This window comes from Typopeltis vanoorti, chromosome 7 (genome assembly GCF_054136105.1).
Source record: "Typopeltis vanoorti isolate ZY-2024b chromosome 7, IOZ_Tvanoo_1.0, whole genome shotgun sequence".
NCBI classification, from domain to species: Eukaryota; Metazoa; Arthropoda; class Arachnida; order Uropygi; family Thelyphonidae; genus Typopeltis; species Typopeltis vanoorti.
This window is the reverse complement of record NC_143555.1, coordinates 105,274,426-105,300,160: the sequence shown is the minus strand read 5'-3', so window position 1 is coordinate 105,300,160 and position 25,735 is coordinate 105,274,426. Positions and strand designations below refer to the sequence as shown.

Here is a 25,735-nt window from a genome sequence, read left to right as displayed (position 1 = left end):
CGCAAGTACTGCATGCCACAAAGTCCCTTATGATATTGCTAACAATTACAAGAGCTTACAGCTTATCAGCCTGTTTGCTTACTTGCCATACTACTGATGGTCAAATACTCACAATAGAGTATATATAATTTATCAGAAAAGTAATTAAATTCAATTTTATTTACTGAAGATTAATCTTCTCAACTGCATAGTTTTTCATTTCAAAAGTTCTGTGCTTATGAGTAGGAATTTTAAGCTGCTAGTTATGATATTGGCTAATAGAATAATGGTAAATTATCAGTTCAGATTTAAACACACACAATGTGACTTTAATACAATAATTTTATCATAATTAGTCTATTTTATATAATTCCAGCTATTTCGAGAAAGTTTCTCTCTATTGTAGTACATATGCTGATCTCATACCTGTGTCATTTGTTTTGGGTTTCTATGTATCAATTGTTGTAAAGCGATGGTGGGATTCTTTTAATTGCATACCATGGCCAGATTCTCTTGCCTTCTTTGTTAGTGCCTTTGTACATGGTCAGGTAAGATTTAAATAAATTTAGGGATAAGCAAATTATATATTTAATAATAAGAAAAATCATGATAATTGAAACATAATGATCATAAATAATTATTTATAACCAAAAACATCTTCTGTTGCCATTATGATTAATTCTGTTTATTTCTGATTAATTCTATTGCATTCATGCTATTCCAAGGTAATAGACTGCTAAGTTAAAAAAAAAAAAAACATATGAAATGTTGGCTGTATTGGAAAATTCAGCATAATGTAGATTAGAAGTTATAAATGAGGGTCAGTGAAAGTGTTATTTCTTTTTAACAGGTCATCCTCAAAACAAGAATACCCGTTGTTATTATTATTATTATTACCATCAGGTCACCATGGAGTTGTAAGACTCTGATGAAGGGAATTATAAAATATTAATGTTTATCATACTCTTAAACTGAGCTGTCATTTGTGTGCTCAACACATGCAATCATATATGCATTCTGTCCATTTCCAGGACAGAATGCTTTACTGTCCATCATCATCTCTAAGCAAAAAATCTACTCCACATTCCCTTCATATAGCATTGCAGTAGCATCTTGTTTTACTTCTGTTCCCTCCTTCTGCTCAATGAATAATTTCCTCGGCTGTGCTTATGGTCACCATTTCAGATACTTGATATTATCATAGTTATTTTTCTGTGGATTCTCTTGGGTGTCCTCATTACCTCAAAATTTAGGTTAAATCCAATTGTGCCTTGCTAGTCCAGATGTAGTGCAATTGAGATTCTTACTATGATGCCAAATTAACCTGCTTATATCTGTTTGTTTTTGTCCTCCTTGTCATCACTGTAGTCTGGTGGTGTTTTTTTTTTTTTTTTTTTTTTTTTTTGTTCGAGTTCTCAACTGTGTTCCCTGTATATCTCAGTTCTTTATCTGCTCTCACCTCAAGATTATCTCTCTCTGACCTTTTCACCCACTGGAATGCATATTTCATCTTTGCCTAGCAGACTGTAGAATCTTTATATTCTGTAATGGTGATCTGGTGTTTTTTTGATGAACTCAAAATGAGTATCATAAGGTTGTATCTGGAACTCTTTTCTCAGATTCCTGATAATCTGCATAAATCTTATACTTTTTTCATCAAATCAGCTAACGCCTGTGTTGTTCCCGTATAGGGAATAAGCAGGGCCATTTACCCTATCTAACTTTTTGGAGACTGAGTGGGCAGTTCAATCTCCACTGGTAGCCAACAGAGAGATAGCTGGCCCAAGGCTATCACTGCTTCATCGGTACCCAGTGAAGAAGGTGGCAAGCTAGTGCCGCCATCTCGTGGTCTCTAACCCTAACACAATATTTTTAATGTCTGAAAATAGTGTGGGTTCTACGGTCGATTTTCTTGAGTTTACAGGACGAAAAACCCGAGTTTCCAGGAGAGCTATGCTAAAATCTTAACCATTTTCAAAAATTTTACCATTTACCATTTCACAGATCTTATCATTCTGCTATTCTTTGTGCTTGAGCATTGAACAGGCATAATTCTTCAAATTTTGGAGGTTGCCAATGCTTAGGGATTATATAATTTTAGTAATTATATTATACTTTACACTTTGTGACCAATGACCATCAGGAGTTAACAAGGATAATATCAAGCTTAACAGATTATCTTCCTAAGAATGACATGTTCAGTTTGACCTTGTGTGAATAAATTTAAGGCTGGGGAGAAAAGAACACAGAGTTAACAAGGATGATATCAAGTTTAACAGATTATGTTTCTAAGAATAACATGTTCAGTTCGACCCTTGTGTGAATAAATTTAAGGCTGGGGAGAAAAGAAGACAGAGGAAAGAAAAGTGCAAAAAATTATTTGTTGCAGATAAATGCAACATAACTGCAGAATAACAAAAAAGCAGTGCATATCAGATATACTTTAATATTTTTCTTTTGTATGTGGCTGAATCATAGTTTTATGAAGAGGGATAATAACTTCCCTATCATAACTTGTTAGTTGTTTTTCAACATCCAAGTAATCCTTTGAGCCATTTTACCAACTTTTTCATTGTTGCCTCTGAACTTCAACTCTATGTCCACAATTATCACCAAGTACCTAGCCTCATCAGTTTCCTGTAATCCAGTACTATCAATATGAGCAATCTTTTCAACCCCACATTTTGCAACATTAAATTGACAATCATTATACTTTTCCCAGTATATAACCACTCTCCAGCCAAAAGGCTGTGGGATTCGAATCCTGCTGTGGGCATGGATGTTTGTGATTGTCTTTGAAAATACTAGTGGTGGTGGGCAGTAGATGACATTGGTGTAGATCAGTGATTCTTAACCTTTTTTTTGCCTGGTGCCCCCTTTCAACTGTTTGCATGGCCTGGTGCCCCTGCTCAATTTTATACTAGGTTAATGATTTAATAAGATAATTATAATATATTATTAGGCAAACCCAAATTACCATGAGCATATTTGAACTGATAGTTAATTAAAAATTCATGACTTTGCTACAAATTAATTTTTACTCAAAAAAGATGTAAACTTACTGTATTTAATCAGCCAATCATTAATGGCTACCCTGAGCCTGATAAGATCCTGCTAATTTTTCAATATCAGGTTCAATGTTTGACAAAGGAAGTCTCAAGTCTCCTCTTTCACTTATTTGCAATCTATTTCGCTGCTTAGCTAATAATTGCAACACAACACTGAATCCTTTCTCGATCAAGTATGAAGAAGGAAAAGCAATGAGCAGTAATTTTATTTCTTGCCAAAGCTGAGGATAGTTGCATTGCATATTTGGTCAGAATTTTTCATACCCACATTGTTGAAATTGTGCTTCAGCTTTAAAATAATTTTTTAAGTCAATAAATTCTTCACACAAATTTGGATGAACAGACGTGGCATCAGAAAGAAATGAATTTATGACCCAGTTGGGTATTTTAGCTCATTAAAGTCTTTGAATCTGATCATCAAGTCTTCTTTCAACATCAGAAGATGGGAACAATAACAATCCAAATAGGTATCTAATATTAAATCACCATCTATTATTTCTAGACTTAGGAACTGCAGAAAATCTCATCTTACAATGCTCCACTTGTAGAAAGTTAATTTGCTGATAAAAGCATTTATAATTCCCTTTGCTTTAATAAGATTCATGTTGCTTGCCTGCAATTTCATGTTAACCTCATTTAATTTGGTGAAAATATCACAAATATATGTGATGTCAATCTTTTCCTTTTTTAGAATATTACTCATGTTCTCATCATGTGAATTAAGAAATACCAAAACAGTTTCATAGAGATCATTAAAGCATCACAGGCAATTTCCATTTGAGAGCCATCTAACTTCAGTGTGAAGCTAAAGACGCTCCAATTCTTCTTCATTTTCATGCCAAAGTTCCTGAAAAATATGGATATTCAATGACTGGGCTTTTATTTTATTCATTGCTTTAATGACATCATCCAAAGTCTTATGTAGTCTACTGCTAAGATGTTTTGTAGCTAAGTGCTATCTATGAAGAATGCAGTGAATTGTAAAGATATTTGGAATTGCTCCTTTTAAATGTGCTATAAATCCACGGTGACAACCAATCATAGCTGGTGCTCCATCAGTTGCACACACAATAATATTTGTGAGAGGAATGTTTTTAGCATTAAAAAGGCTTTAACAACCTTCAAAATTGTAGAACCTTTAGTGACAATCTTCAGATAATCAGCAAATAGAAACTCTTCAATCATTTCTTCATTAGTATTTATATAACACATGCATGCCATTAACAAAACTTTGTTGTCACGTGAAGTTATCTCATCGAGTTGCAAAGAAAATTCTATGGTTTTTAAATCATCACAAAGTTTTTATTCAATGTCCTTTGCATTTTATCAATTCTTGTTGATACTGAATTATTGCTGAGAGGTATTGATGATGTCATATTACTTTTACCTGGGCAATCATCGAATCCAAAACTTCATTTATAGCCAGTAAGATGAGAGTTTCACCAATAGTATGCGGCTTTCTGCATTTGACAATTAATTTGAAAGTTTGGAAGACACAACAAGTCCCTTCTCTTGTTGGTTACTTTGTTTTGCAACCAACCATTTAAGTCCAGGACAATTTTTAAATCTAGTCTTTAATTCACAAAAGCACTTCACATCGACTTTTGCTTTATTTGGATGCTTTGTTTTTAAATGCTCACTCGTTCTTGAAGGCTTCACATTCCTTTGTTTAAGAAAGTTTTTTTCACATATTAAGCACATTGGTAACTGCTAAATATTTATGGATGGAATAACTCCATATTTTAAATATTCACTTGAATATTGACAACACTTTCTTCTGTCACTCATTTTAATGGGCTACATTGTTACATAATATTAACAAAGTGTGTCACACGATACCACGGGCAAGATTTAATCTGCAAACCACAGTTGTCAGATAGGCATTAGGAAAAGTAGCAGATAAAACTTATAAAAGTAGTGGATTCTGCTAAAAATAGCCAAAATTAATTATTTTCAATGTAGAAAATTCAGACTAAGAAGTAGCTCAATTACATAACTTTCAATGTAAAAATTGTAAAAAATAAGTAGCAAATAAATTTGAACAGTATTGCCAGATGTACAATATTCTGAAATAGTTGTTACCAAACTTACAATATAAACACTGATGCTAGATTAAATACGGAATTTTTTGCTTTTATTATATTACTAGTATTATAATGCCTACTGCCTCCCCCCCTCAGCATTCACAGTGCCTCCAGGGTGGGACGCTACCGCCCTGGTTAAGAACCACTGGTGTAGATGATGAGGTTCACTGTAGTTGGTGGATTGAGTGGGGGCAAGGAGTTGTGGAGCGGGTGTCTTACCTCAATAAGTCTTTGGACTCCCTGGAGGTGTCACATAATAATAATAATATTGATCAGCTTTATCAACTATTGCTCTCCCCAGTTTTATATCATCAGCAAACAACTGAACACCCCCCCCCCCTTTAAATCATTTCCTACATCATTGATATACAAATTAAAGTGGTGGGCCCTAGTACAGAAAACTAAGGTACTACACCCTCATTCTCCTAGATTCCACTCTGCCATATACTACTGTTTGGTGTCTGTCTGTCAGCAACTCCCCTATCCATGCTACTAGCTTCATATCCATTTCCATTTGCTCCAATTTTTGTAATAGTTTTCTGTGGTATTCTGTCAAATGCTTTTGCAAAGTCCAGAAGTATCATAGTGTAGCCATTTCCTTTATCCAGTTCTGCTGTCACTTTACTATAAAATGTCTAAAAGCCATCCTACCCACTGTAGAGTATTGCATCCTTATCTATCCTATGTTGGATTTTACCTTTAACTTTTCTAATACTTTAGCAACCACTCCAATATATTAATTGGTCTCCAATTTGCTACCTCTGTCTTGGAGCCACTTTTATGCAGTGGAACTATTTTACCCCCTTTCTACATTGTCCCTAGCAAGTACCAGGGAAAATAACTAAGTCATCCCACCATAGTTATTTTCCCTAGTACTTGCTACATAATGAAAAAACTCTTTTGGTTTGCTTTGGCCTGCTTAGCTAATTTTCTCTTATAATCTGATTTGGCCTTTTTTTTTACCATACTGGACACCCTTCTTGCATACACTTTGTGTTGCTCATGAGAGTATGCTGATCACCATTTTCTTTATACTCCCTCCAGAGTGTTTTCTTCCCCCCCCCAGCTCTTCCTTTATATCTATTCTCATGCCATATAATGAAAGGGCATCTGTAATTTTTCTTGACCTGGTTGGCTAGGTTATTATTTTAATATTATTATCATTATTATTGCATGGGCATCTCCGTGGAGTCCAAAGACTCATTGTGGAAAATCCACACACATATAGATATCATGTAATCATTTTTATTTATTTTATTATATATGTTTTGTAGCTGATTATAAAAATTCAAAAACAAACCAGGCTAAAAGTATACAATACATTAGCCCTACCGGTCTTAATGTATGGAAGCGAAATCGGGACAATAAAACAAAAAGACAAACAAAGATTAACAACAGCAGAAATGAAGTTTATGAGAAAAACTGCAAAGTATACCCTATTTGATCACAAAAGAAATGAAGATATTATGAAAGAATTAAACCAAGAACCAGTAATTGAAAAAATTAAAAAATATAAACATAGATGGATGGAACATGTTCAAAGAATGAAAACAGAAAGATTACCAAAACAAGCCTTAAAGTACAAGCCATTAGGAAAAAGAAAACCAGGACGTCCTCTTAAACGATTCAACAATGACTTCTAAGGCCGGAACAGGCCATACTAGCCCTAAATCCTTGATACGTATGATGATGATGATGATGATGACATGTAGATATTGCGAGGACAATTGTCCTTACAATATCTGTCATACCTTTTCTTGAATTTGTTAACAGACACAGCACTCGCAACTGATTCCTGCAACCCATTCCATTCATTCACCACTCTCCAAGCAAAAAAATCTAGTCCTCATACCCTTGCTAACCACATACTTACCCAATTTCCAGGGATGATGTCTTGTCTTATCCTTTCCCCTCTAGCCAAGTGCTGAACTATTTCCTCTGTATTAAACCTATAAAATCCTTTAAATAGCTCAGCTTTTCTCAACCTTTCTAAGCCCAAGGACCAGTAAGATTCCTAAAACAATTCTACAGACCACTAAGTTACAGAGGTGTAGCTTTGTTTTTTTTTTTTTTTTTATTTTGGTGCCTGGGGCGGCACTTCTTTTTTGGTGTTTAAGAAATCTTGCCATACTGTCTATAAAACAGCAACTGAATGATGAAATAGATTTCGGCAATGTCATCGACGATTTTGTGAACAGAAAAGCAAGCAAAATAACATTTTAGAATATTGGAATTAAAGTTTTACTTCAGAAATAAACATAGTGTTTTTAATTTATTTCCCTATACATCATTTTGACCTTTTGTAATTTTTTTAGAAACCTATGTAGGAATTACCAACATTTCGGAAAAGCATGTTTTGAATACATGTGGAAACATAATTATTTAAATTGGAAGTAAACGATTAAAAGTGGTATCATCATTGAACAAAGTTTTAATTTTTACTAAACAAATAAATAATATGATATAATTATGTTACTACTTACTTTTAATGAGATGGTTGAGCTTCTCGGCCCTGGCAGAGTTGCTGGATATCTGGCTCAATATTGGTCAACTTCAGTCGAAGATAGGCACACGCGCACTAAGACGATTTCTGTATTTTGTGTTTATTTGAAGGAGCAATGAAAATCCTTTTTCACAAAGATAGGTTGTAGAAAACTGCATGACGATTTTCAAATGCTTCTTCAGATAATTCGGAAAATTCACTTCTCACTGAAGGCGAGACCGAAAATTGAGCCAAACCAAGATCACGAAATTGCATTTCAAGTCCACTGTCACTGAAAGCTCAATTAACTGTTCTTTTTCCGATAACGAAAAGTCATTCTCGTGACTGCAAGCCTGAAATGGATTGCAAACCCACAGAAATTTTTTATAAAAGTTATTCGGAAAATATGTTGCAAAATTCTGTTTCAGATTTTTGAGGTGGTCACAAACCCTTTCCAGAAACTCAGAATCAACAAAAATAATTTCACTTTTTGTGTCACAAAAAGCTCTCGGAATATATAACCGCGCTAGCTACGCGAACAAATCACAGGCTCGCGGTCGCTCTTAGCAGACATTAACGAAGCTATTCGTGCCGTCGAAGATGAGCTTTCTTGCACTTTGAACCACGAACTTTGGTCGATTTTACATGACGTCTCATGTACCGCTGCCGAAAAAGAATTTAAAAAAATACGAGGCTGACAGATGAAAAAGTTCGAAAAATTAAAAAAGAACTCTAACGTCTTTCCAAAACCTGCTACCAACACGGTAATCAACCTTTCTTCAGTCACCCTGAAGCCTGAAGCACTCAACGCGCTGTCACGTGGACACAACTTCGCCATTGCTCCCAATAAAATACCTAGTGAGGATATTATGATCCAGATCGAACGCGGAATCTGCCACCTTCCACATCAAGTCGCCAACAGTGTAAGACTGGATGTAGCCTGTGTCCTTTCCAAAGCAAGACCACCAAAAACCAACTTATCCAACAAGAAATGAAGAATAATAAAGAATTAGTTATCACCAAAGCGGATAAGGGAAATGCAACTGTAGTACTTAACCACAAGGACTACACAGGTAAGCTGAATGCTCTTCTCTTAGATCGGGCCACTTACCTCCCTATCAATTACAATCCCACCAACTCTCAAATTAGAAAACTTCACAGGCTCCTTAAGAGAGTCACTTCTTGGCCTGTAGAAGTTACCAACAGATTAAAGCCGTTTAACTCTATACCCCCCCTCCCCCGTATTTACGGACTCCCAAAAATACACAAAGAAAATGTGCCATTACGTCCCATAGTGGATGGCATTGATTCCCCCACATACAAATTAGCTAAACATTTGGCCAAAGAGCTCACACACTATACTGGCAACACACCATCATACATAAAAAAACTCAGCCCATTTCAAAGCCAGCATAGAAAACCTTACACTCCAACATACTGACATAATGGTCAGCTTTGATGTCTCCTCTTTATTTACAAATGTCCCACTCAAGGAAACTTTAGAGCTAATCCAAGCTAAATTTTCTCCCGATATCTCAGCCTTATTTCAGTTCACAATGAACTCAGGCTATTTCGTTTGGCAGGGAAAATTCTACAAACAAATAGAGGGGACAGCCATGGGTTCACCACTCTCCCCAACCTTGGCCAATTTCTTTATGGAGACCTTTGAAGAAAAAGCCATAGCCTCTGCCCCACAAAAACCAACCATATGGCTTCGCTACGTTGATGATGTATTCACTATTTGGCCACATGGCTCTGAAAAACTTCTCTCCTTCGTAACACACTTAAACAACCAACACCCCAGAATCAAATTCACTCTAGAAAAAGAGGAAAACAACAGCCTCCCTTTCCTAGACACACTAGTCACCCACCAGCCTAATTGAACCTTGGTTTTCTCAGTTTACAGAAAACCCACCCATACAGGCAGATACATTCACCAACAATCCCCCCCCTCACAACAGTATGGAGTAGTGAAAACACTATACAACAAGGCTAAACTAATCTGTTCAAACGACTTGACCCTAAACACTGAACTAAATCACATCCTCAACACTTTCTCAGCCAATGGCTACCCCCCCAAAAAAATCCAAAAAATATTAGAACCTACAAACCACAGATCCCCTCCCCCCCTCCACAACAAGGATTACTCTAAATCCATCACCATTCCCTACATCCGAGGCACCTCGGAAAAGATTACCAAAATCTTAAAAAAACATGACCTGACCTCCTGTTACAAACCTTACAGAAAATTGGCATTCCTTATCCGCTCCACTAAAGACCAACCACTTCCCCTAGACCTACCTGGTGTTTACCAGGTCCCTTGCAGTTGTAAACTGTCTTACTTTGGCCAAACAGGCAGGACAGCAAATATCAGAATTTCGGAACACAAGGACTACATCCTTTTTTACAAATACAGTCATTCTGGGCTTGCGGACCATGCTCTGGATACACGCCACAGAATACGGTGGAAGAAAGCTACAGTGATACACCGTAGCAAATACAAATTTGAAAGACTCTTTATGTAATCAGCCTCAGCCCTAAGAAATTCTCCAAACCTCAACAAATTTAGTTGTATCGACTGCCCCAAATTTGGGAGGCCTACATCAGCAGACCCTCAGCCCAACGGCCAAGAACACCTACTTAGCCCACTAGAGGGCACCATCAGGACTGTTAGGAGAACAATAGCTTCATCTCTTCATTCCCAGTTTCTGTGTTGTAGTGCCTATGTGCACGTAACTTTTTTTGTAAGTTCCTTTAGAAGATGGCAACGTGACGTTGCCGAAATATCGGAAAATATTTATTAAAGTTTAATTTTATTTATATCCTTAACTACGTTGTTCAATTCCTTAAGTGTTTTAATAATGTAGAATTTTAATAAAGTACCTATTGATTCTCACTTATATTCCTATCAACAAAATTTCTTCCTTATTGCCTTCTACAAAAGATAAGCTGTCATCTCTGTCTTTGGCTGGCGTTTACACATCCTTGTGAATGCGATGTTTCTTATTTTGGACAAACTGGCCGTTCTGTGGAAAAAAGAATTAAAAAACATCAATATTATATTGATTACAACAAACCTCAGAAGTCTGGTCTAGCACAACACGGTATTACTACTACCCATAATATCCAGTGGGATAAAGCTATTCTACTTCATAGATGCAGGTTCAAATATGATCGTCTCTTTAAAGAAAGTTGTGAAGCTTTTTTACACTGACCGAATTTAAATCGAAATGATTGCCTCTCTCTCTCGAAGATCTGGGAGACTTTTATTTTATGTAATCATTAAAAAACTAATTATATTAATTATTTATTAATTTCTTTCATTTTCTAGCTCGCGACAACATTGTATTTTAATAGGTGATCCACCGAATATGCGTTACTTGTATTCTATTCCTATCTGTTTATAACACTGAAGATGTACTATTATTTTTAGTACGAAATATCTACCTTATTTATTAATTAAAGTTATTACTGTGGACTTATGTGTGGTTTTTAATAATTATAGTATGCCACAGGTCTCTCTAAAAATAAGAAGCAAGGGAAGGTGGAAGCAATAAAACTATATTGTTATTCACTTCACACCCCCCCTTCTTTTATTATTCATCATTCTGCTGCTAAATTTGTAGCGGCAGAATGATGATTAATAAAAGAGGAGTGAAGTGAACAACAATATAGTTTTATTGCTTCTGCCTTTGAACATTCTGACACTGTTTGTTGGTTTTTTTTTGTACCACATCTTTTATAGTTGGAAGTAGCAAATTTTACCTGATAGAATGAGGTTTCCCTGTTTTCGCTATGCGCAAACTTGAGAGATAGGATGCTTCCGGAGCCTTGCTATTAATGGAACCCATGGTTGAAGCGATATCTTTCCCATGATTTAATCATGGGAAATCATTTTCCCAAATGGAAAATGGAAAAAAGTCTCCATTTCATTTCAATAATTTTTACTTACTTATTCAATTTTAATTTGTTTTGTTTGGATAATTAAAAATATATATGTTTATTTAATTAATTTAAGTCTGCCTGTGGACCACCTGTCCTATTGTCACAGGTTGGTAAACACTGAAGTAGCTTAAAGGTTTATATGATATCTTTTCTTTGCAATCCACAAATCCTCAATTTTTCATATTTTAAGATCATATTTTAATCCATCCATTCCTGAATTTTCTTTTTCACCAACTTATCAAGTACTTTTTCCACCACTCCTTGAATACTGATTGGTCTATGATTTGCTTCCACAGACTTAGATCCTCCTTTATGCATAAGAATTGTTTTGCCCTCCTTCCACTCCCTTGGGACGTTACCAGAGCTGAGACTTAAAATAACAGCCTAGTCAAAGACATCACAGGTTCTCTTGCACATTATTTTTTAAAGGCAAGCTGATATCCCATTGAATCCCATAGCTATATTTGCATTATGAGTACCTCCAATTCATCAACCTCTTTTCTCACATCAGTCATTGTAACCTCTGCCACAGCAATATCCTCACTTGGATGATATACCCTTGCATAAGTGGTCATCAGTAGCTCACTATTGAGTGACCAACTAATGCCATTTTTGCACCTTATGTTTAATGATACTACTTATCCACTAACTCCTACCAGATTTATCCTCCTCACCATGGATATACAGTCTGATATTGCTTCCTCCAGATACTCGTTGACTACCTCCATGCACTGCAAAGATCCTTCCCTTGCAGATTTTTAATACATGGCACTGCTTCAAGCTGTCTCCTAAGCTTGTCACAATTGCCTGCCTTGTAGTTATATATATATATATATCTTCTAAACCGAAAATTTCACATTTTGCTACCTCCCAAATCATGATCACATGATTACTCTTCTGAATTGGAGGCAATGTAGCCACCTTAGTTTTAGATAGGTCTTCTGATCCTATCACCATATTTTCTTTTACCCCAAGTTCCCTCCATCATATGCTGCTTCAATTATTTATCACTCAGTAAGTGTGTAAATTCCATTTGCTTCCTCCCATCTTATCTTTCCTCTTTCCAGTCTATGTCTCAGAAGTCCCCCCATAATAATTACTTCACCTCCTTTCATTGTACTAATCTGCTGATGCATGTCTTCCACGTCATCCCTGCTGTCTCCTAGCCTATAGCAATTAACTTCAATCTCACATCAGAATTCCTTAGAACTGAATTGCCCAACTGATCCTACTTTTGTTGGCTGCAGCTCATATTTATACTGTTTTCTTTCCCATCACACTCGTCACTTTAAGCTCCTTATGTATCTGTGCTGTCTACTATCTTATAGTTTTTCCATAACATTTTTGGTTCATCTTACTTACTTGGGTAGCTGTTGAGTTACTGAGTGTTCTCTTTACAAGGGTATATCATCCAAGTGCAGTTAATGCTGTGATATATGTGACAGAGACTTTTGTGGCAACAGAGGTGGATGAATTGGAAGTTCTTGGGAATCTCATCGTAAATAGAGCTGTGAGATTATATGGGATATCAGCTTGCAATTTTTGCAAATGTGTGAGGAAAATGGCAATGTCTCTGATCAGGCTCTTTAATTTAAGTCTTAGCTCTTTTAGAATTCCAAGAATGTGGAAAGTGGGCAAAATAATTCCCTTGCATAAGGGAATTTCTAAGACTGCAGTAGCAAATTATAGACCAATCAGTATCCCAGGAGTGCTGGTAAAAGTACTCGAAAACTTGGTCAAAGAGAGTATTCAAGACTGGTTGGGAAAGAAGGTAATACTTTAAGGGGGTTAACATGGCTTTGTGAAGGTCGGTCATACCTTAGTAATTTACTACCTTTTTATGCTGTGACAGCTAATTTGGATAGAGAAAATGGCTACCAATGATTCTGCTAGATTTTGCAAAGGCATTTAACCGAATACCACATGGAACTTTGTTTTGCAAATTAGAACAAGTAGAGATGGTTGTGACCCTGGTTATGTGGATTAGAGGGTAGCTGCTGGACAGATATCAGAGAGTGGTATATGGAAGAGCAGAATCCAGGTGAAAGCTGATGACTAGTGTGCCTTAAGGTTCAGTGGTAGGAGCACTACTGATTACTTTTTACATAAATGATATAGTAAATAACCTGAAATGAAATATTCAGTTATTTGCTGATGATAAAAATTAGGGAGCAATATTGAATCAAAGCGATGTGGAAGGCTTGCAGGATGATTTAAATAAACTGTCAGTATGGGAAAAAGATAATGGGTATCAGTTTAATGTGGAGAAATGTAAAGTTATGCATCTTGGGATAAATAGATTACAAGCTGTGTACCACATTGATGGAACTGTACTCTGGGAAATAGATGAAGCTAAAGATTTAGTGGGGTGGTAGTAGACATAGAGTTGAAGTTTAGAGAACATACTGTTAAGCTTGCCAAGGTAGCTCATCAGATTACTTGGCTATTGAAGAAGATACTAACTAGTAGAGGTGAGGAAGTTGTGATAACCTCTTTATAAGTCCCTGATATGTCCACATCTGAATTACTGTGTTCAGGTCTGGTGTCCTGAGTTTGGGGATGAGAAGTGATGGAGAGGATTCAGAGATTAGCAACCAACATTGTGAATGGTCTGTGGAATGTTCCCTATGAGGATACATTAAGGTATATTGACTGCAGAAGTTAGTTGATATTCGAAAAAGAGGGGGATATGATAGAAACAATGAAGTTACTTAAAGGATTTTATAGGAGTGATGCAGGAGAAATGTTTCACCACTTGGCTAGGGCAGACAGAACAAGAGATCATCTCTGGAACTTGGGTGAGAGTATGGTTAGCAAGGGTATGAGGAGTAGATTTTTCACTTGGAGAGTGGTGAATGAATGGAGTGGGTTGCCAGAGTGAGTTGTTAGCATGCTGTCTGTTAATTGTTTCATGGTATGATGTGATAGATATTGTGTTGATAGGTTGGGTCTCTCCCAATGAGTCTTAGGACTCTATGGAAGTGCCCATACAATAATAATAATTTATTTCAGAATAGTTCTATTTTATTTCTGTCTTAACTCAATTTTCAGTTGGACATTGTCACTGTTAATTATTGCTTGAAGATCCCTTCCTTCAAACAGTACTGCTCTTTTTATATCCTCTTATTCCATGAAATTGTATCACTCTAATTTCTGAAACTTGCATAAATTTCTATCTAGCTTCAGATGTTTCTGTTGTATAGGGCTTTGATTAGGCCATACATGGACTATGTGCCCAGATTTAGTCATCTGGTTTTCAGAAGGATGAAGAGATGTTGGAAAGGGTACAAAGGTGATTGACTAAGGTAGTTTCTGACCTCTGGAATGTCGAGTATGAGGAAAGATTGAGAAGATGTAATTTGCAGAGTCTGGTGGACAGGAGGAAGAGGGGAGATATGTCACAAGTTGGTAAGGGGTTGTTATAGGATCAATGCTGTAGAAGATCTACAGAGAATAGTGGGAGATCAGGGGAGAACCAGTGGTCATCCCTGGAAACTGTATAAAGAAGGTGTGAGTAGGGGAGTGAGGGGCAGGTTTTTTTCGTGCAGAGTTGTGAATGATTGGAATGCCTTGCCTGAGAGTGTGGTGTCTGCAAGGAGTTTGAATGTGTTCAAGGCACGGTATGATGAACTGTGTGTGATAAAAGGACCTCCCAGATGAGTCTTTGACTCCATGAGGTCTCGGGGTAATAATATCTATAACTTCCTCAGTGATGTCTTGGTATGCCTTGCCATCCCTCGGGTTAGTCTTTCATGAATATTTTCTCCAACTGAAGATAGAAGTAAAATCTCATTCACAGTTACATCCTCAGAAGTTATAATGATGCAGAATTTTTGACTGTTATGTTTTTATCATATGCAGGCTAAGGTGGTTATTTCTTGTCATTGGGCTGATTGTCTGTAGTTGAGGGTTTCCATATGAGGCAGAGTCTAATAGTTTGTTTAGGTTGGTAAAGACTTTCTTTCTTGAGTTCCCACAACTCAAGAATGTTCATCAAATATATATAGAAATAGAAATATATATATATATATAGAAATGCTAAAATATATAGAAATAGGGGATACTAAAGATCCATCTTTATTTCATGGCTAAACAAAAAATAAAAACTTTGAAGGTTTCCAAAAATTGACCAGAGAGTTTATGAAAATACAATCCTTTACATCTGAGTTGCCTTATCTTTCACTACTCAAAAGACACAAGTGCTATACAGTCATTCATAGAGCCATCTTTTATTAGTGCTTTTGATAAAGGTTTCACTGGCCTGACACCTGTTTTGAACTGGTTGGTTCTCATCAGAAACCTTAAAGCACAAGAATTCTCATGTGATATACCAAAGCCTTCCATCCATTCAGTTTTCGCATTGATTGAGAGTTCACTTATGTAAAATACATGCTCTGTTGTTGTCTTCCATTTAATTCTGTGTTGAAAGCATCCAGACTATGGTCTGACAGTCATGACTTGCGATTTATTATTACTATTATAATAGTAATAATAAATGGCAAGTCATGACTGTCAGACATAACAAGTCATGACTGTGTCATGTGTGTGTCATGAAGGTGTCACGTAATAATTATTACGTGACACCTCCAGGGAGTCCAAGGACTCATCAAGGGAGGGCACCTACTCTACAACTCTCTGTCTCCACCACTCAGTCCACCAACTACAATGAGCCGCAAATACACTAATGTCATCTATGCCTACCATCACTACTAGTATTTTCACAGATAATCACAAACATCCATGCCCACGGCAGGATTCGAACCTGCGGTCTTTGGCTGGAGAGCAGATACACTACCCACTTTGCCAACCAGGCTGGCATTTAGGATCACAGATGTAGTTTTTATGTTCTTCAAAGTGAATGTTAACAGATCTCTTAGTCTGTTTAACTTAGGCTATATTGCAGATATACAAGAAATGTTATTCACTTCAGGATGCACAAGAGACTTAAGCTGGTCCTTTGGAGAATAGCTTGAGAGTGGCATAGAGATTATATTTTTGAAGATCAAGAAATGTTATTCACTTCAGGATGCACAAGAGACTTAAGCTGGTCCTGTGGAGAATAGCTTGAGAGTGGCATAGAGATTATATTTTTGAAGATCTTAAGCAACCAGAATTTCTAGATGGAATTTCTACACAGTACATGTGAAAAGATGTGCTGTGGGAATAGTTTTGCTTTGATTCTGTGTATTAAAGATACCAAGAAATTATACACTTGGTTTAATCCTTTATCCAAGTGTAAGCAAACAAAGTTTGCACCTGAAATATAATCAGGACAGGACAACTCGTATATAGAAGCTTGACTTCACATCACTTGCCTTAGTATCCCATAATGCAAAGCACATATTCTTATGGGTATGTATAATGCTATACATTATGGGACGTGTCACTACCCAGACCAGTTTTTTCAACCTTTGTTATAGGTGAAGCGGGCTCTAAAAATTAGACGATCCCGAAAGATTGCCCATCTCAGCATTGTTCCACTCAGTGACAGGTTCACCCCGTCACCGAGAAGAACTTCTCAGCATTGGCTCTACCCAGTGGCAGGCTCACTCCCACCACCAAGCAGAGCCATAATCTCAGTGGTGGCCCACTCAGAGACAGGCAAAACCTACCCCCAAGCAGAGCCTCTCAAGGCCAACCTCGCACCGGTTTCAATCTTTATTGAGGTTTCATCAGTGGGAGCCAGACCCAGAGGTGATACTAAGGTTCAAGTAACATAACTTATTATTAAAATACTCTGGATTAGAGATAGTTGTTGGAAGTTTTTCCACTTGGTTATATTATAAATTAAAGATGCCAAGAAATTATATACTTGGTTTAATACTTTATCCAAGTGTAAGCAAACAAAGTTTGTGCCTGAAAGTTTGCCCTGTCCTGATTATATTTCAGGTGCAAACTTTGTTTGCTTACACTTGGATAAAGGATTAAACCAAGTAGTATAACCAAGTGGAAAAACTTCCAACAACTATATATCTTTGATCCTATGTGTTGGATGCAAGAAGTATGGGGGATATATAAATATTGTCTTATAAGAGTTGTAATCATTGGCTACAAAAAGTTCAGAGGCAAGGGCTGTGTCATTTGAATAAATAACATTGGCTCTGTGTGTAAGTGATTTTGGGTTGCCATGCTGTTGGAATAAGTGATGGTTTGACTGCTTACATATGTACCTTCCAATGCATGTGTATTTCAGTTTCTTTCCTGTTTATAACATGTATTTCATGTTATAAACAGGAAAGAATAACGAACCATTTGGTATTCGTGTAACTGATTTATCTGGGAAGGGAAGACTGGTTTTTTTCCTATGGTGAAGTGCATTTTTGGATATTGGCTGTTTAAATGCACTAAAAATGTATCCGAGGTAGCTGGGCCAATGACCAAATAGCAAACACATGTATATCACAGCCAGTCTGTAGTATTGGATGTAGCCATGTCGAGTGTTTGATTTTCTAGGAATTCCATGTCAAAATTGGCTAGGGTGTTGAAAGAGAATCCATTATAGTCCCATTTAGATATTTATTTGTATATTTTTCCTTTTCATAATAAATAAACTGAATATGGTGTATTTGAATAATTCAGATATTGTATGTTGGTAGTGGGAGGGATTAATAAAGCCAAGGGCCATTCACATTCATTATTCAATGGTGCATTGAATAATGAATGTGAATGGTGAAGTAATATCGAAGTTCACCGTGATGTCTGAATCTTTTAGTTAGAGATGTTTTATTAGGGTTTTGAATTGAATGGGTTTTAATGGAGGAGGGAGAGTTGCCTGTGAGATGTAACACTGTTTGTAGGTGGAGTAATCTATGTTATCAGTTATTGGATGGGGGAGGGGAGAGTAATGGATTTTTGAATTTTGGGGACACCATATATCTGAGATGATTTAATGTGATAAGTTTTTTTTTTTTTTGGTAATTTCTTTATTCAAGATGATGTAACTTTTTAAAAATGATTTATATGCTTTGAGCTTTACTGGGATTCTGATCTTTAAGCCAGTATATAGAGAAATCTTTTAGAGGATTATACATTTTTTTTTTTGTTGTATAAGTTTATTAAGGCTGTTATTTCTCTGGGATAGAGGATGTGTGACACCCATCCCGGCAGTAGGCATCCTCAAAAATGCTCACACACACACACACACACACACACACACACACACACACACACACACACACACACACACACACACACACACACACACAGAGAGCCAGGTCAAACAACACAGTTCTAGATACTGAAATCATGCCTCTGTCACACATTTTTAACCAATGGACATAACAAATACAGGTAGATACATTTACCAGCAATCACCTCCCCACCTCCTCCCAACAATATGGGATTATAAAAACCCTGTATAATAGGGCAAAATTAATTAGTTCAGATAACCTCAATAAAATAGGAAAAATACTACCTGTCCTCTGGAGCTCTATTCCTCCTGCAACCAACACACACAAAATCGCAGCAAAAATGCTCTAAGCCAAGATTAAAAAATAATGTAATAATATTTTGCCTAACTTCCCAAAATTATTATTATTATTATTTTAATCTTGGCTTAGAGCGTGCCTTGGTAGAACATTAGTTCCTTTGCAGTTACAATTTCAAATTGTTTCTACTACATTCTGAGTGTTGTGTGTGTTTAACCACTGTTGTGATTTGTGCTTTGAAGATGCTGGTTAGAAATGCAGAAAACAATTCCAGTATCTTCATTTATTTATTTATTTGAATTTATTGAAATAGCAGTCATCATCATCATGCCTATCAAGGATTTAGGCCTAGAATGGCCTGTTCTGCCCTTAGAAGTCATCGTTGAATCTTTTAAGAGGACATCCTGGTTTTCATTTTCTTAATGGCTTGTACTTTAAGGCTTGTTTTGGTAATCTTTCTGTTTTCATTCTTTGAACATGTCCCATACCATTTATGTTTATATTTTTCAATTTTTCTGTTACTAATTCCTGGTTTAATTCTTTCATAATTTCTTTTGTGATCAAACAGACTATACTTTGCAGTTTTTCTCATAAACTTCTCTTATGTGTGAAGGTGTGTTGCTGGTATAGTGCGTCAGCACTTTGGCTAAATGTTTGGCTAATTTATATTTGGAAGAATCAGTGCCATCCACAATATTCTGCCCACTTTAGACAGTATAGAAAACCTCTCACTCCAACACACTGACATAATGGTCAGTTATTATTATTATTATTATTATTATTATTACCACAGGCTACTCCAGGAGTCCTTAGACTCATCGAGGGAGGCCCTAAACATCATGTCCACACAGCTGTTCAACATTCTCACAGTATCTATCATACCTTGCCTTGAACTCGCTCACTGTCATAGCACCCACAACAGACTCTGGCAGCTTATTCCACTCATTTACCACTCTAAAAGTAAAGAACCCAGCTCTAACACCCCTGCTAACCACGCTCTTGCCCAGCTTCCATGGGTGTCCCCTAGTTCTCCCACCACCAGTCCTGATCTCAAAAATATCATCTGAATTAATCCTATAGAATCCTTTTAGCAATTTGAATGTCTCAATCATATCTCCCCTTTTTCGCCTATCAACTAGTTTCTGCAACCCACAAATCTTCAACCTGTTCTCATATGGTGCATTCCATAGACCTGCTATCATCTTAGTCACTCGCCTCTGGATCCTTTCAACCTCCTCCCCATCAAGAAGGAACCGAGGTGACCAAATCTGGGCACAGTAGTCGAGATGAGGTCTTATCAGGGCTCGGTACAGAGGTACAATAACTTGTTTTTCTCTGCTCGTCAAGGTATTTTTCAACAACCAAGTGAGTTGATGAGCTGATTTAGCTACTTTCGCAATGTGCCCCCTAAACTTCATCTCCCTATCCACCAACACTCCCAAGTCCCTGGCCTCATCAATCTCTTGGAGTACAGTTCCACCAATGTGGTATACTGCTGCTAATCTTTTCACTCCGAAATGCATAACCTTACATTTTGTCACATTAAATTGACATCCATTCTCCTTAGTCCAGAACTCCAATCTATCTAAGTCATCTTGCAAGACTTTGACATCTTCTGTATTCACTATCGCCCTACCCAACTTTGCATCATCAGCGAACAAATGAACTGTCCCACTTAGACCATTCCCTATATCGTTAATGAACAGATTAAACAGCAGTGGTCCAAGAACAGAACCCTGTGGCACACCACTAGTCACAGGCCGTTTTTTGGACTCTACTCCTGAATAAACTACTCTTTGATATCTCTCCATCAACCACCCAGCTATCCATCTCACCAAGCCTATATCCATTCCCATATGTTGTAGTTTACGGATTAGAATTCCATGTGGTATCCTGTCAAACGCCTTTGCCAGGTCCAGCAGTATCACTGCTGGACCTGGCAAATGATCTACCCTTCACAAAGCCATGCTGTCCTCTGTACAGTATCTCATTTTCATCAATCCATTCCTGTATTTTTCCCTTGACTACTTTCTCCAAGACCTTGACAACGACTCCTGATATGCTGATTGGTCGGTAATTTGCAACCATAGTCTTGGATCCTCCTTTATGCAGTGGAACTATTTTCCCCTCTTTCCACGCCTTCGGGACTAAGCCAGACCTGAGACTCAGATTAAACAACATGGTCAAGGGCACTGATAATTCATTAGCCGCTTCATGCAAGACCCGTGCCGGTATACCATCCAATCCCACAGATGTATTCACATTAAGGTTCTGTAATAGACTATTCACCTCCACTTCATTCATCACAATTCCCATATAAACTAATGGTTCCTTCATTTTTTCAACGTCACCACCTGGATGATATACTTTTGCAAAGTGCGCGCTCAGTAACTCCACTATATCGACTGGTTCAGTGAACTCTTTACCATCGTCATTCCTTAAAATCATTTTGCCATGTACAGTTTTTCTCTTGCTTGCAGCATATTGAAAGAACTGTTTGGGATTCTCTTTTGCTTGCATAGCTAGTTTCCTTTCATAATCGGCTTTTGCTGTTTTTACCACACTCGTTACCCTTCTAGCCTGTACTTTATACCGTTCGTGTGCCTGCAGGTCACCCCTTTCTTTAAATTCCCTCCATAGTTGTTTCTTTTTTTGCAGCTCAAGCTTAATGGTGTTATTCATCCATTTAACCCCTCCTTGTTTCACTATTCGGACCTTAGGTATACAATCAGCCATAACCTCTTGTAAATGCTCTTTGATCACTTCCCATGCTCTATCAACGTCCGGCCCTTGCAGTTGTACATGCCATGGCACTGATCCAAGCAATCTCCTAAGCTTGTCATACTTGCCAGCACGGTAATTCCACATATGCCCTGTCTTAATCACAAATTTCACACCTTTAGCCACCTCCCAGGTCAAGACCTTATGATCACTCTCACCAATAGGTGGCAACATGGTCATATTCATTACAGTCAAATTCTCAGATACTATTACCAGGTCAAGCACTCTCACACCCCTAGTATTTTCAATTACATGCTGTTTCAGATAGTTATCCCTTAATAATTGAATAAAATCCATTTCCTTCCTCACATGTGTCCTCTCCTCCTTCCAATCAATGTTACCATAGTTGAAATCCCCCATAATAATTACCCTCCTTCCACTCATTTCATCAATTTGTTTATGCATACCATCTCCACCATCTATTCCATCACCTGGTCTATAGCAGCACCCAACTGCATATTTTATTCTGCCAGTATCAATCTCACACCAAATAGCCTCAAATGAGCTCCTTTCACTATCCTGCAATACTTCAATTCTCCTTGGCTGCAGTTCATCAGCTATCATCAATAACACCCCTCCCCCAATTTTATTCTCTCTGTCCCTCCTAAACATACTATAACCTACACATTCTATCCCACTAACTATATCATCTTCCGTCAGCCATGTTTCAATAATACCAATAACCTGTGGCCAGGAAGAGCCAATCAAGGCCAAAAATTCTTCCTTCTTGTTCCTAATACTCCTGGCATTAGTATACATGAATTGCAGTGTTCCCTTTGTCCCACCCCTATCTTGATGCGTTATTCTAAATATCCCATTCCCATTTTTTGTCCTTATTTGATGTCTCCTCCTTATTCACCAATGTCCCACTTAAAGATACCTTAAACCTCATCCAAGTCAAATTTCCTCCCGATATTTCAGCCCTATTTCAGTTCACCATGAACTCAGGCTATTTCATTTGGCAAAAAATTCTACAAACAGATAGAGGGGACAGCCATGGGTTCTCCACTCCTGGCCAACTTCTTTATGTAGACCTTTGAAGAAAAAGCCTTAAACTCGGCATGATGTCTTTGCTATTTGGCCACATGGCTTGGATACCTCCACAACTTCTTAACACACTTAAACAATCAATACCCCAGGATCCAGTTTACTTTGGAAAAGGAAAACAATAACAATCTCCCTTTCCTAAACACTCTCATTACACACACAGCCTGATGGATCCCTAGATTTTTTGTTTACAGAAAACCTAAACATACAGGTAGATACATTCACCAGCAATCACCCCCCCCCCCCAACAGTATGGGATTATGAAAACCCTATATAACAGGGCAAAATTAATCAGTTCAGATAACAATGCTCTAACTACTGAATTTAACTATATTCTTAACACCTTTGTAGCCAATGGCTACCACCTCCCCCAAAAAAATATTAAAACCAATTAACCACAATCACCCCCTTCATAACAGAGATTACTCTAAATCTATCACCATTCCTTATATCTGGAGTACTTCTGAAAAGCCAACAGAAATCCTAAAAAAATATTACCTGACAACTTGTTATGAACCATATAAAAAATTGGTATCTCTTATCTGCTCCACCAAAGACCAGCCACTTCCCCTGGACCTACCTGGAGTATACCAATTCCCTTGTAGTTGCAAACTGCCTCACTACAGCCAAACAGGCAGGACAGCTAATATCAGGATATCTGAACATAAGGACTATATCCAGTTCCACCAATACAGCCACTCAGGACTTGCTGACTGTGCTTTGGACACCCACCACAAAACATGCTGGAAGAAAGCCACTTTACTACACTGCAGCAGGTATAAATTTGAGAGATTATTCCTGGAATCAGCCTCAGCTCTGAAAAATACTCCCCAAACGTGAACAAATTTGGATGCATGAGACTGTCCCGAATATGGGAAGCTTGCATTCTAAGAACATCAGCCCAACAGCCAAGACAACCTAATTCATTCCATTCATTTCATATGATGATTCAATGGCTGCGAGCCCTTTTTATGGGAAGGTACGACACCACCTCAATCCCCCCATTCCCTATTTTTATCTGGGCTCGGGACTGGCATAGCTGACAATTCAGACCTATGGCTGGAGCGATTGTCTTAAGTATTCCTGACTGTTAGCCCCTTAGTGGGCCAAATTGGGATATCTTGGATTTTTTGGGGCTAAATTGGATTTTTGTTAGTTTTTCAGAAGTACCCTGGATAGGACCGATTTCAGTTGTTTCTTCAGCCATATTTGCTTAGTGTTAGTGCCCAGTGGCATAGCTAGAGCTTTTGCCGCCTGGGGCGGTCCCTTAGTTTGCTGCCCTTCTCAAAAATACTACAAAAAAGTCAAAAAGACGTATATCATTTCTGACAATCTGAGGCTTAGTCACTGGTCAGACTGGCGGGTGTTTTTGCCGCAGCTCCATGATCATCGTAAATTCTCAAACACGCAGCAGTATGATAGATTTGTTTAAATCTAGACTCTAGACTAGGAGTGGACAACTTTTTTTAGTTTGCATGCCAAAATTGCCAAATCTTTTGATGCAAAATTTTCTCACGTGCCAACCGAAATTTTGGGGAACATATTATTTGGTGTCTTTTCAAATAATCAAAAATTCAACTAGAATGGTAAAATCAAAGAATATTGTAAGAGTGATTATTGTAAGTCATGTAAGATTGAATTAATGTAAAAATTAGTGACAGAAATTTTACTTAAAAGTCCTACCTTGTTGATAGTGTGAATATTTTTTATTTGCATTTAAGTGTAATTCTAGCTGCCATATTAAATTATAATTTAATTTGACAATTTTTAACATTAGCAAGAGTAAACAATAATTCTGAATTTTTTTTTTATAAATATCAGTCAGACATAAGTTTTTCAAGTTTTTTTAATATATTGCAGTGCACAATCTCATAATCGTTTTAGTTGACTCAAGCAAAATAAAAGAAAATTAAAATAAAGATCTAATTTTATTACTTCTTAATCCCTTACATGTAATACATAAAAATTAACATAAATTGTTATTTTACCTACATAATATATTAAACAGAAATCTTTATCATTTTTAGCAGAAAACATCAAATCAAAACTAGAGAAAGAAAAATAGTGGACATTTTATTTATTTAGCATCAATGAGACTTCTGCAGGTATGCATGAAATCTAATCAAGTGCAGATAACACTTCATAATCCTGAATATTGATAATACATTTCACATAGCTTTAAAAATAACTTATCGTATTTATTCTAATGTAACTTGCCCTCACATATAATGCACACCCCTGATTTTATTTTACAAAAACAGAAATAGAAAAGTTTCGCTTATACCTTGCACAGGAAAAAAAAAAAAAGTTTAAACACGTTTCAGAGCAATAGTAACTCTCTTCCCATGGTAAACCACACGCCCTCCCCAGTAGCCAATAGTGACTGCAGACATAAGTAAAAACAGGTCGTTTTATTGTATCACTGAATAAGGTACAAAGACGTTTGCAGTCTGTGTAATATATTTCTCAACAAATAGTGCAATTAGAGACAACTGCGATAAAAATGGCACTAACTAATGAATCACATGTTCCCTTCTCACAGAACCTATGCTATTTAGATTTGAGTAAAACCATATTTTGCACCGGCAAACACGGTATCTAACTAAAAACTAGATGTGGGAGAGTCTGCCCCCCCCAGCTCAAACCAAAGCAGCAATAAAAAATAATAAATGGGAAGTGTTAAAACTAAGAAATATATAGTGAATATTTTTATGGTAGTTTCAGATATTGAATTTGGTTGAAGGGAATTAGCATTTCAATTAAAAAATTGTCAGCTTGCTTTTATGTTTGACTCACATGATCTTTTGTTAATACCGCACCAATTATATGCACATCTTCATATCTGCTCTATCTTTACTGGCCTAGTACCGTAGCATCTGTTCATTAGTCGTTCGTGAAGGATTGTTCATTAAGTATCTCAAA

The 25,735-nt window shown here is 37.0% G+C and overlaps 1 protein-coding gene across 1 annotated transcript in view; it reads left to right on the top strand.

Moving 5' to 3' along the window:
- LOC150104937 (uncharacterized) overlaps positions 1-25,735 on the top strand; it is a 352,647-nt gene that overhangs the window by 25,105 nt on the left and 301,807 nt on the right. The window contains exon 3 of the mRNA XM_090395091.1: positions 356-527. Coding sequence (XP_090251217.1) covers positions 356-527 — 172 coding nt within the window. The remainder of the gene's footprint in view (positions 1-355; positions 528-25,735) is intronic.